At 42.5% G+C, this 12,506-nt stretch overlaps 1 protein-coding gene across 6 annotated transcripts in view; it reads left to right on the forward strand.

Moving 5' to 3' along the window:
- Positions 1–2,996: 2,996 nt before the first annotated feature.
- Positions 2,997–12,506, forward strand: part of LOC105560027 (transcriptional repressor p66-alpha) — a 25,263-nt gene continuing 15,753 nt past the window's right edge. For 5 of the 6 annotated variants that reach the window (XM_012008751.1, XM_012008757.1, XM_012008754.1 and 2 more), the window contains exon 1: positions 2,997–3,524. In XM_012008751.1, coding sequence (XP_011864141.1) covers positions 3,463–3,524 — 62 coding nt within the window. In that variant the 5' untranslated portion in view covers positions 2,997–3,462. Of the gene's footprint in view, positions 3,525–4,058; positions 4,267–12,506 lie in introns of those variants that run through there. The other variant, XM_012008760.1, reaches the window with a different exon arrangement.

Here is a 12,506-nt window from a genome sequence, read left to right on the forward strand (position 1 = left end):
GTTTTATCCCTACATTCTTCGCGATCGAGTCTTGGAAACCGGTAACGTAAAAATAATATCACGCACGGAACAACTCTCGCTGCTGCCTGCCGGCTCGACGTTCGGCGAGCGAGTGATAAGTACGGAATTTTCATTACGTAGATGGGCCAACGAATTCTCAACGTTTTTTTATTGTTTTTCACTCGGCGCGGCATCGTACAACGTCACGCGGACCATTGTTTACACCAAGGTTGCCGCGCAGTCACTCGCCGAACGTCGAGCTGGCAAGCAGTGGCGCGAGTCGCTCCGTACGTGGTATTGTTTTTGCGTTGTCGGTTTCCAAGACTCGATCGTGAAGAATGTAACGATAAAACACTATTGATTTGGACTCCTTTATCAGTGACAAGTAACGCTACAAGATTAATTATTAAGTTTCTACAACTTGTAATAAGAAACGAATTGCGCGTTGAGACGCGACGGCTCTTTATCAACGTGTACATGGATATTTTACGAGACTAACTCATCTAAAATATGAAAGTAAACCGTGGTACGTTGTCGCGGTTACATCTCGTTTACGCACCGCGCTTTTAACTATCTATCGATTTCGTGTAATCTGTTCCATTTTCGGGAAGAGAGAGATATTTGTGCGACTTCGGCGTTCGCGCTGTAATTCGCTCTGTAATTCGCTCCTTAGTTCTTCGCAACTCGAACGGGCAGGAAGTAAAGAACGTCGCTTACTACATTTCACGGTATTTTACATCGCGTACGGGAGTGTCCGAAATTTCGCGCGATCGATTTTCGCGAGTGAGTGCTGTGAGTGTAAGTGCAACAAGAAAATCTGAGAGGAGGAGCAGGTCTAGGCGGCATCGGGCAACGGCAGAGAAATCGTAAGGTAAGTGTCTTACATTTTTGTTATTTGCTACTTGTGCAAAATTAATCATCTGTTCTGTGTTTTTATTTTATTTATTCAAATGATTCCAACGAGCATTCGAATAAGTGTTAGTGACAAAACCATACGTATAAAATTTTGTGAATTCATATTTAAAAGAAAGACTTTCAGTATTCTATATAATTATTTTAATAAATACCCATTTTCAAAAATATTAAATATAAAGTATATTTAATACAATAGTCTGGATTTTACATAATTAGTCTATAATACGAGTAATCGTATACATTTTTGTATTGTTACAGTTTAACATGTAATAGTTAGCGATGTACAACTTTGCTGTTGCGAACCGTATCAGTGAGTGACAAATTACTTTTTATTTTAAATTGACGTTGCGCATACAATTACTTCTTCGCGTGTATACAAATTCTTAAAAATACACAATGGTCGACCACAAACTGCGCGCGCGAAGCGCGCGTTTTATCGTTTCTAGTACAATAGAAAGTAAGTTGAACCGAGATTAAAGTTAATCCACATTGGTAGAACGGACAATGCATGCCATAGTATAACCATGCAGGTCCACTTTCTGTCGGTCCTTTTGATCTTTGCGGTCCCGATCACGTGGTATTCCGCCATGTCTTTGGTCCAAATCCAACAGCGTATGTGTGTATGTGTGTATGTGTGTGTGTGTGTGTGTGTGTGTGTGTGTGTGTGTGTGTGTGTGTGTGTGTGTGTGTGCACAGAAAGAAAAGTATCAGATCAACTTTTATATACTGAAATTAACGTGTTCATTGTTTTGTATATACGCAACAATCTATAATCTTCTTAAAAGCTTCAGAAGATTACTTGACCATGCCTGGCAATTTTTATATTCGAACTCACAACGTTTCGACCATGGTTTCTGGTCCTTTTCAAGTGATAGTTGTATCAATAAATCCGTATGGTAAATCAAAGGAGCTGATCTCAATTTAACGAACGATGGAACATGACTAACAATGAGTCACGTGTTTGCGCTTGTGTGCGCATGCTAACCTGACATCACTAGTCAAAAAACACACTCTAACTCTCCTCCCAAGCAGAGTAAAATTCTATATGGAAAGCGATGTGTGTTTATTTGTGTCAAAAGTGTCGCTTGTGCCTCCTAAAAGGAAAACAGCCGAAGCAGAATAGAGAACTAGGAATAGAGAATTAAATTTCGACCAATGGGAAGCCATGCTTTCGTATGCGTTCACAATAAAGGAAGAAGGAATTGGCATGCGGAACAGTACTTATAGAAATTCTTATTCTTTATCTTATAGACTGTGCAAACTTGCGTGTCGGTATAATTAACCTATGAAAGATGTTACTTAATGATTATCAATATTTAGATAAAAGTCACTATCTCGATTGTAATCAAGAAAATGACAAAAAGACACCTTCTAAACTTAATTTCAATGATACCATGCAGTTCTCTGAGTTCCCACACAGCACAGAAAGATTGCAGGAAGATTGCAGAAATATTACATTGCAAGATTGCAATATTGCAGCAACGTTGCGCAACATTGCTGCAACGTTTCTGGAAGATTGCAGCAACGTTGAAATGTCCGCCCTCAGAGAGATTGCAGTGCAACATTATAGCAATGTTGCGGCGCAATATTTTTGGAATAATTTGTCGTTGTTGTACATAAGCAGAGAATTTACTAATTACATATGCATCCGGGCCTTTTTCAATACACAGCAAGCTATTGCGAAGCAACCTAAGGAGATTATGTCGCTTCGCAATAGATGGAGATTGCGAGCAACACCGCACTGATCAAGTACTTAATAATTCGCGCATTATTGGTATCAACGAAAATAACATTATAAAATTCTCGTAATTAGAAACATTTTTTAAATAGAAAATATAGTATTTTCATTATTTTTGAAACATTGCTGCAATATTGCTATCGAAAGTTTGCAATTTTATATCCCTGCAATGTCTCTGCAAGATTGCAACGTTTCTGCAATGTAACTGCAACCATCTGTGCTGTATGAGTATAGTATTTTCATTATTTTTGAAACATTGCTGCAATATTGCTATCGAAAGTTTGCAATTTGATATCCCTGCAATGTCTCTGCAAGATTGCACTGCAATCTGCAAGATTGCAACGTTTCTGCAATGTAACTGCAACCATCTGTGCTGTATGGGTTAGTCTGATTACGAATTGATAGTTCTAGGAGCAAAAGGTGCCAAAAGGTGCAGAATCGCTCCAGCATCCCCTTAGGTTGCCTAAGTTTCGCTACTTCAGTTTTTTTTTCGTAAAAGCCGGGAACGAGTTTTAATCGGAAAATGCTTCGTGCGGTCTGTCGCGGGGCAGTCACGTGGGTCGGGCGCGCGACCGCGCACGCGCGGCAAAACGACGATTTGGGGAACGTCGCGGGGCACGCGAGCGCGTCTGCTGAAGTCGACAGCGGCTGCGCATGCCTAGGATCTTCTCCGTACAACCGTCGGCAAGGAAGGGGAGGGGGAGAACTCGGTCGCTGTGTCGCTATTCGCGCGTGCAGCTACGGAGCTCGGTGTAGCGTACAGCAGCGCACAGTACACATTCTTCTCGTGGAAAACGTGCGTGCGGTCCATGCGTACGTGCATGCCATACCAACGCTCTCGAAATCCCGCTGGAACATGTGACTATTTCCCGTAAGGGTGTGTGTGTGCGTGTGTGTGTGTGCGTGCGTGTGTGTGCGTGCGCGCGCGTGTGTGTGGTGTGCGCGCGCGCCGCGATCGCGGATCCGGTGAGTCGTGCACGCCGCGCCGGTGTGCGAGGGAGGAAAAGGCGAGAGCGGTGCCGAGACGACGCTCCGGCGGCGAGGCGGACGAACTGGGCGGACGGACGGACGGACGGACGCGGAGAAACGGGCGGGAGAAGAGTGGGCGGGCGAACGAACGGACGTTCGGCCGGGTCGACCGAGTGTGCACGCGTGCACACCGATTCTCGTTACGTACGCGCTTACGCGCGATGCGTGCGCGCCATATCGCCGTGGACGCGAGACGGCGGTGCGAGGCTTAAAGAGTGAGAGTGCAGTGAGCCGAACGCGCGTCTTTCGCGGGGCCGCCTCGTGCTGACGCGTGAAGTGAGGTGCGGAAGCGCGCCGGGGGGAGGTAGAGACGAAGAAGAGGTAGTGGAGGAGGAGGGGGAGGGGGAAAAAGAAGAAAAACGGTCGTCGTCACCGGCAACGGCGGCGCGTCTCTCGTGTCCCGTCGTACGCGGTGTGTGTGTGTGTGTCTCGCCTCGCGTACCGTCTCGCGAAGGGGGAGGCGACGTACGCGCGGCGGTGGAAGAGAGGAGGAGGAGGAGAGGCGAAATCGCGCGGCCCTCGTCTCTCTCGCATGTCGGCTGAGCCGTCGCGCGGATTCGGATCAGCCCCGATCGACGCCGTAGGTACGTATCGCTCGAGAGCCGCGTACGACCGTAGTGCCGCAACGCGGGATGGGGGAGGGAGGGAGGGGGGGCAGAGGGTACGGAGGGTTCAAGGCGCCTCTCCACCGATCGGAAAAAGATACCCAAGTTTCCCCGACGCGAGCAGACGCGGAAGCCTCGCGCCGCAGGGCCGTGCCTGCCGCCGCGGGATTTCAGGCGTTTTCATCGTCTCTCGGGAGTCGGGACTTCCCCGCGGTGGTGGGGGGTGGGGGTGATGGGATTCTCCTCCGTCGTCTCGGGGAGAAGCGGAATACGCGACGAGACGACGTTTCGTTAGCGGTGTCGTTTACAGCCGGCGTGTGTCCGATGGCCACGCGGCACGAGTGTGACTCCCGAATACGCGGATGTGGACCGCGCGTATCTTCCGGCAGAATCGAACCGAATATTCGCTTGCGCGCGGATCGTTTGGTCTGCCGCGCTCGTGCAAGATTAAACTTGCATTGCTAAACGCGAGCGTGATTCTATCATTTTGCCCGTTTAATTTTGCAAACGGACGTGAAAATAATTGGCGTTTGAATTGCGTCTATCGTAATTTCAAATGCGACGCGTTCGCGCAACGTTTGCGCCGTCCCGTGCATTTTTATCGTGAGGCTTAATTAAAAGTCGCTTTTAGAACGACATGCTTTTAGACATGCGACATTTTCGCGTGCGCGCGTACGTCTTCGGCGAGCGAGCGAGCGTTTTATCTCTAGCCGAGCTTATCGAACATTTAGTATTATTAAAATTTCCCACTCGCCATTTCTGGTAATTGGATCTTCAACGGGTTTGATTTGTTTCGCTCAAGAGCCTCGATTTCAGAGAATTAAGCGCCGAAACTGTCGGTTTGCCTATTTGCCAAATTTGACGACTGAATTATCGTAATACTCGTTAAATGCCGTTGTACGCAATTGACTATAGCGATGGCCTTGCGGATGCATAATAAAAGATAAAAATGCGTAACTTTTTTTTGCAAGTGGCAGACACAGAAATTACAATAAACTCTATGTGCGCGTAGAGCAGATCGCGTTTTCTCTTTTTTATCCTCCAAAATTGTCGTCGCACTCGTCGTTTCGCCTTTAATGAACGACGCGAATAAACTGGATAATTTAGTTTACGCTTAATCACCTTTCGAGTAATTTGCAATTTCCGCGAGAACAAAAAAAACAATATATGTACGTATTCCTTAGCAACATGATGACTTGACACCCTTAGGAATGCGCGTTTGACGATTACACCGAAAGCGGTGATATTTTTCGATACTCTATTGTTTGTGTATAATCGTGGCATTCATTTGCAATCGTAATCGCGCTTCCATTTTGCGAAATGCAGAGACTAGACGAGAGCCTGTTGTTAAATTATTCAAACGGTATAATTTTATGAAATCGATGTCCGAATGCGTTTTTTCTTCGAGTCCAATCTCTGCTGTTTGCAAAAGTAATGTGACTACACGGGGAGAATTTTCTCCTCAAATTTACCCCGAAAGTCGTGTGATCGTGGGACAGAACGACGTTTTGAAGACCTTTATGGGAATGTTTTTGAAATTTTACCACACATTCTACTAGAAAAATGTATACTGAGTATAATTACTGGCGAAATGTATGGTAAAATTTCGGAAAAACTCGTAAAATTCTGTATGTTGTGTATTAAACGAAATAAACTGCCAGATACGTCGGAACAATTGTCCTACTTTACTTATGAATATCACTGGCGAAGAAATTGATATTATTTGTCATAAAATTCTGTTGTCTCACGATTACATGATTTTCAGGATAAGTTTTCAAAGACAATATTCTCTCCGTGTACAAATGTATTACGTCTAGGAGCAAGTATGTCCCCGTTTCCGCAAAATCTTCTTCAGTATCTTTCATGGGTTCTTTGTGAGGCATTCCGGGACTACGGACTCACTCCTGAGTAAACAGTCTTTGACTGTTTCCTCTCGCCCCACGCCATCCCTTTTCCGGAACTTGTGTTCGTTGAAATTTCGGCCTTTCGAGAATCCGTTTCTCTGGCGTGTAAACACAGCTCGGTATTTCCAATTCTAGCACAATTGTACCACGGAGAGATCGAAACGTCGGCGAATTCGCCGGTGTTATTGCGAAAGCCGCGACATATCTGCGCCTCTCTTTTTTTTCCGTCGAATGATTTTTCGTCGCGCGTGATACAAACAATAACTTTGTATATGCGCGAACGGGGGGGACGCGAGCCGATCTCGCGTGCCGATCGGCGAAAGTCGGGGGGGAGGCGACTTGGCGCGAATCGCGGGGGAAATATACGCGGGCGACCGCGTCGTTTTCCAGCTGAATGAATCCACGATTGGTTTCCGACGAAACTCTGACCGCGCGCGCGATCCGGCGAACAAAGGCCAGGATTCTCCACGCAGTGCGTGACGTAAGGAGTAAAAAAACTCGACCCATTTAAACATCCAGCAGGCCGCGCGTCGCTCGTTTTGCCATAGTTATCGATAAGGCGAAGTTAGACAAGGAGGAAGCTAATCAATTAGCGCGCGTCTTCGCTCGCCACGTGGCAGGCGAACGTGGCGGACTTGTCTCCCTCGCGCGTCCTCGGTGATCCGAGAGGTCCCCTTCGGGTCGCCCGATCTTTTTCCCGATCGCGGGTAAGGCTGGTATTACATTTGTCGTGCGACAATTTTTTCACGCGTGTCGGTTGGCTGCAGAATAAATAATTTCTAGAGACTCGAGAACTTTTCTATTCTGCAGCTAGTCAACGCGCTTGAAAAATTTGTCGTAATATTAGCCTAAGGTTGGTATGACATTTGTCGTAAAAATGTTTTAAGCGTGTCGATTGGCTGCGGGATAGAAAGGTTCTTGAGTATCTACACTGTAAGACAGTTACATGTAAAATTACAATTATTATAGTGGTTGATATTGAGACCCTCTATTGAAGGTGTATATTACGTCAGTAAATTTACACCTCGCTGGTAAATTTGTTATCTTATATAACACGCAAGCTGCTTGCTTTTAATTGTGTAAATTTTACCATTTTTTTGTAATTTTTCATGTATAAATAAGTATTTACACAACAAAGAGTAAATTTATATATTTCCGTTATTAATAATGCAATCGCTACACTTTCTTACAGTGTAGAAATTTTCTCTCCTGCAGCCAATCAACAGAGATGCGCACGAGACGAGAAAAGTCACGTTCTCGTCTCGATCTCGTCTCGAAGTCGAGATGAGAGTCAAAATCGAGATTACTTGTAACATTCGAGATCGATATCGAGATTCAGTATACCAAAATCTTGACGAGATTATTTAAAGTTCTTGACGAGATTTGAACAATATATTTTATTATTTTTTCGATCGACGACACGTAAGGTGCTGTGACTGCGTTGTCGTAAGATTGGTTTATATGTCGCGTAACGAAGTTCTCACGTAAAGGTCGGTCTACAATAAGGTTGTAACACAGTAGCAGTAGGGAGTAAGCTTTAAAATCTCAAGCCGTAGCACGATTCCTACGGCTAGGCTCATCTACAATCAATTGTAAACGGCGATTGAAAGGCACTGTTGTGCTTTCGAGTTTAGGTTTAGGTTAAGTCGTCAATTTGGTCAACAGATCTTCGTCGGCCTCGTCGTCGCCCTCCGTAAAAAAATAATCTTGAACGCCGGCTTCCTCTTCGACATCTCTCTTTTCCCTATTGTCCGTTCCCTATTCGACCGCAATGCGCGAATGTTTATTCAGTAGAATATTAATAACTTTAGAAGATGCGCAAAATAATTCATAATAACTTTTGCAACTTTTGTAATTTCTAAAATATGCAGCAGAGACGCTATATCTTTTCAGTCTTTTAAGAAAGGTTAAGGTAGGAACACTAAGGGCGAGTTTCACAAACGTCGGTTAACTGCTAACCGAAGATTAATTGATTCTCTGTCTCTTAGATAATAAGATAGATAAAGATAGGGAGTTGACTGAACTCTGGTTAACAGTTAACTGACGTTTGTGAAACTGGCCCTAAGTATATATAATATACAGTACACATACTTTTCTCCTAAAATTTTAACAGATATATTAATTTACATTCACCATTTTTTTGTATTGCCAATCTCGTCAAAATATCGTCAAGATCTAGATCAAGATCGAGATCATATACATATACGAGATTCTTGAAAATTCGAGATCGATATCATGCATTTCAGATTTTTTGAGATCAAGATCGAGATTGCAGAAATCTTGTCTTGTTTTGTCTGGTGCGCACCTCCACCTGCAGCCAATCAACAAGTTTAAAAGATATGTCGTACGACAAATTTTTCAAACATGTTGATTGGTTTCAGGATAGTAAAGTTGTCGAGTATATTATCTAGAAATTTTCTATCCCGCAGCCAATCAATGTACTTAAAAAATATGTTGTACGACAATTGTATAATACCAGCCTACAGCCTTGTGTCCACGATGCTAGAAATTGGTTCGAGATCTCAACCCAAGAAACGTACACAGAGTTTAAAGGTTTCTTTGGATTTAGTATTCCTATTTATTTGATTAAAATTTGTCTTATTCAAACAATCTCTATTATTTGATGGAAAAGACTATTATTTGAAGTAATGTCTTTCAATTAAATAATTATATTATTTAGCCAAGCGCCTATATGTCCTGTACATACATTGCAGAGATTCACTGATTGGAAATATGCTACTCGTGCAAAATATAGAAAAAAGTGAAAATGTATAAACTAAAAAGTTTTCAGAAAGTCATCTACTCCTTACTTTAATATGTAACGGAATTCTTGACTTTGATGGATTGTAATGAGGTTCAATTCTTTGAATTAAATTTATAGTAGACTGGTGGTCTAATCTATACATTTGTTTGAAATGCGAAGGAGAAATATCAAATGAGTTTGAACTATCTCTTACACGTCTTCTTACAATATGCATGTAGTTTCTAAAAAATAGGTTACAATCAGTGACATTAATGATTAATACATTTTTCTTACATTACCTGTTGTATTCTTCTTCAATTAATAGTCCAATATACGTTCATGTTTTGGTTCATTACGTATAATAATAACTGAAAATACTTGTTAAACTTTAGAACAATAACTTTACAGACAGTTTCTTGCTAGCCATAAAATTTACGAGAAATCATAGATATTTACGAGTCATCGTACGTCTTACGATATACATAGAATTGTATTCGACGCCGTAAGTCCTTACAAGTCTTACAAGAACAAGTGTTTGCGAGTCTTACGATTTTGTTTAGAATTGCAGCATTAGCCGAAATAACAAGCTACTTTCGATCTGTACACGTAATTTAATTTGTATATTACACAAATGTTTCCACGAAACAGACAGAAAGTGGACATATATGTTGCATTGGCAGAAATGAGCGTAAAGCTGGTTCTGCAATGGACGCAGTAAGTCACAAGCAACCAGAAATCAGCCAATGACATTCGATTTTCCTCTCATATTTGGCTGTGATTGGTCGATTTCTTGCGACTTGCTACGTCTTATATTATTATAAAACCAGCCTTAGGCAGTCTTAGGCTCGGTTTCACCAAACGTCGCTTAACTTCAATCTCGGTGTAATTCATGTTTATCTTTCTAAAGTAACAGTTGGAAAGAGACAAAGAACGAATTAAGCTTAGTTTAATTCGTTTTTGTCTCTTTCCAGCTGTCGGTCTAGAAAGAGACAAACGTGAATTAAGTTCATTGAGTATGTGGTCGTCAATCTTACCAGTCGTATCGAAGATCAATCGAATTTGCACAATGCCTTCCGATAAAACCTATTTTATATTAAATTTAACACTTTAGATCCTGTTTTGGCGTCACACTATTACAAGCTATGGCATATATGGATTGTCCGGAAAGTTCGTGCCGATTTTGAAGGATACATCAAAACGGTTTATGTAGCCAAGCTTCACAAAATGCTCGTGGATGGTGGATTTTGACATATTTTACATTTCTGCTAATTTACGTGTCGTATAGCGTAAGTTATTCTCGATCAGTGTTTTAATCTGATCTTCATCTGTGGCAGAGGGCCTACCCGGGCGTTCATGATCTTTAAGGTTGAAATCACCAGCTTTAAACCTAGCAAACCACTTCCGCACAGTTCTTTCAGCTACAGCACCTTCGCCATAAACAGCGCATATCTTGTTTGCCGCTTGTGTGGCATTTTTGCCTTTCCGGTAAAAAAAGCATTAAATGCCTAATATGCACTTTGTTTCCTTCCATATTCAAAGGCGTATAAAATTGACAAAAATTAACGTATCGTAACCAAACTTTTTTCCCAATATGTCTATTCCCAACGGCCTGAATACCGTCTTTTACGATATGTACGCATGTCATTTGTTTTCAATCGTTCTGATATATTCAGACCAGTCCTTACGCCATCCACCAAAAATCGGCACGAACTTTCCGGACAACCCAATATAAGAGGGATTATAGCGTTTATGGCGATTTTATTGTAACGTTTTAACACATGGCGAACGCGATGGTAATTTTGAATGCGGTTTATTGACATTTTAATTTACGGACGGTTCCACATTTGTACTGATAATGGTCAGATCGAAACGTCTACTTTTTACAAATTTCAAATATGTAAACGTGACACGAACAACCGGCTTGGGCTCCCTTTGCCTTTTTATTTATAGTAAACATGAATTAAACTAAGATTAAAGCTAAGCGGCGTTTGATGAAACCGGATCTTGAGCGTTTGCAGATCGTTCTCTGTCACCTGTCACCTGTAAGATGTGGATTCCAAATCCCCTCTTCCGATAGGTAGGAAGGCGGGGAGGACCACGAGTGCGCAGGTCCCGATGATCCACGAGGCAAGATCACAGATATCTATACTATATACTAGATCGCTAACTCCCGTCAAATACATAGCCCCAAAATCTATGTACTGAATTCTTGCGCATGCGCAACGTTGGTAGACAGCAGTCGCGTTTTAATTGGTTAATGTTATGTACGGTCATGGTCAGGATGGTTGGCCGACGTTTTGCTATAACCTCTCGCGCGAGAAACTAGCTAGGAAATAAGTAAATAATTGTAGAGCTTGACTCTTGAATCATTTGCAAAAGAAACGTACGTTAAAATTCTGTCCTCACAAAGGAATTGAAAGTCGAACGGATATTTGCATGGCTTTTATTTAATCGACTTGTAATTCCTCTGTAAGAGTAGAGTTCTCACGTACGTGTTCCATGAGAACGATTCAAGAATCGAACTCCCGAACGGAATACATTATAAGAATTTCCAATAATACGTACTTAAATCTCGATCCAGCCCACGAGGTTATCTGTCATATTGTGTTGGCGCTTTCTACATCAACATTACGCATGCGCTTTCTACCAATGTTACGCATGTGCGACCGCCATAGTTTTCGGGGACACATTTTAAGTACAAAATCAGTAGGAGTTAAGCCTATCACACAATGCCAGGCAATAGGAACAGAGAATAGAATTTTTGACGCGTTGGATTCGTCAGAAATTTTCTACCAACCAATCCAACGCGTCAGAAATTCTATTCCCTGTTCCTGTTGCCTGTTACCTGGCATTGTGTGATAGGCTTTAGCGATCTAGTTATAGTATAGATATCTGTGGGCAAGATCGAGGAAGCCATCAAGCGAATCGCTCTCTTTCGTTCTCACAGCCGGCCGGGTAGGAGCTGTTTTCCAGAGAGTCGGACATAGAACTACTATATAGCATCCAAAGGAGGAGACACACGATCGCTACCTGTAAGAAGTTAGCCCCCACTTTTCGAATTTACTAATTTTGACAGTTGTGCTGAATTGTGCTAGGTTTGTGCTATATTGTGCTAGAATATTAAACTCGAAATCCGAAAAATAGGGTAGAAAATAAAAAAACGGAATTTTGGGTCAGCCCCCCACTTTGCGATTTTTCCGATTTTTTTATTGTGCTAGGTTGTTAAAAATTAGGTGCTCGAATGAATTCAGTACTAAAACAGTCCTCAGATATCGTGCTTTCAAAAACACGAAGATCTGATTTTAGTGCTAACTGCATCTCGTGGAAAATAAATTTTTTATACCGAGAGCGCGCGCGCTGCGTGGTAAAGTCCGTTACACCGATATAAAAAAATTAGGTGCTCGAATGAATTCAGTGCTAAAACAGTCCTCAGATATCGTGCTTTCAAAAACACAAAGATCTGATTTTAGTGCTAACTGCATCTCGTGGAAAATTAATAGTTTATACCGAGAGCGCGCGCGCCGCGTGGCATGCAGTTAGCACTAAAATCAGATCTTTGTGTTTTTGAAAGT

This window comes from Vollenhovia emeryi, unplaced genomic scaffold (assembly GCF_000949405.1).
Source record: "Vollenhovia emeryi isolate VEMERY1.0 unplaced genomic scaffold, V.emery_V1.0 DF939245.1, whole genome shotgun sequence".
NCBI classification, from domain to species: domain Eukaryota; kingdom Metazoa; phylum Arthropoda; class Insecta; order Hymenoptera; family Formicidae; genus Vollenhovia; species Vollenhovia emeryi.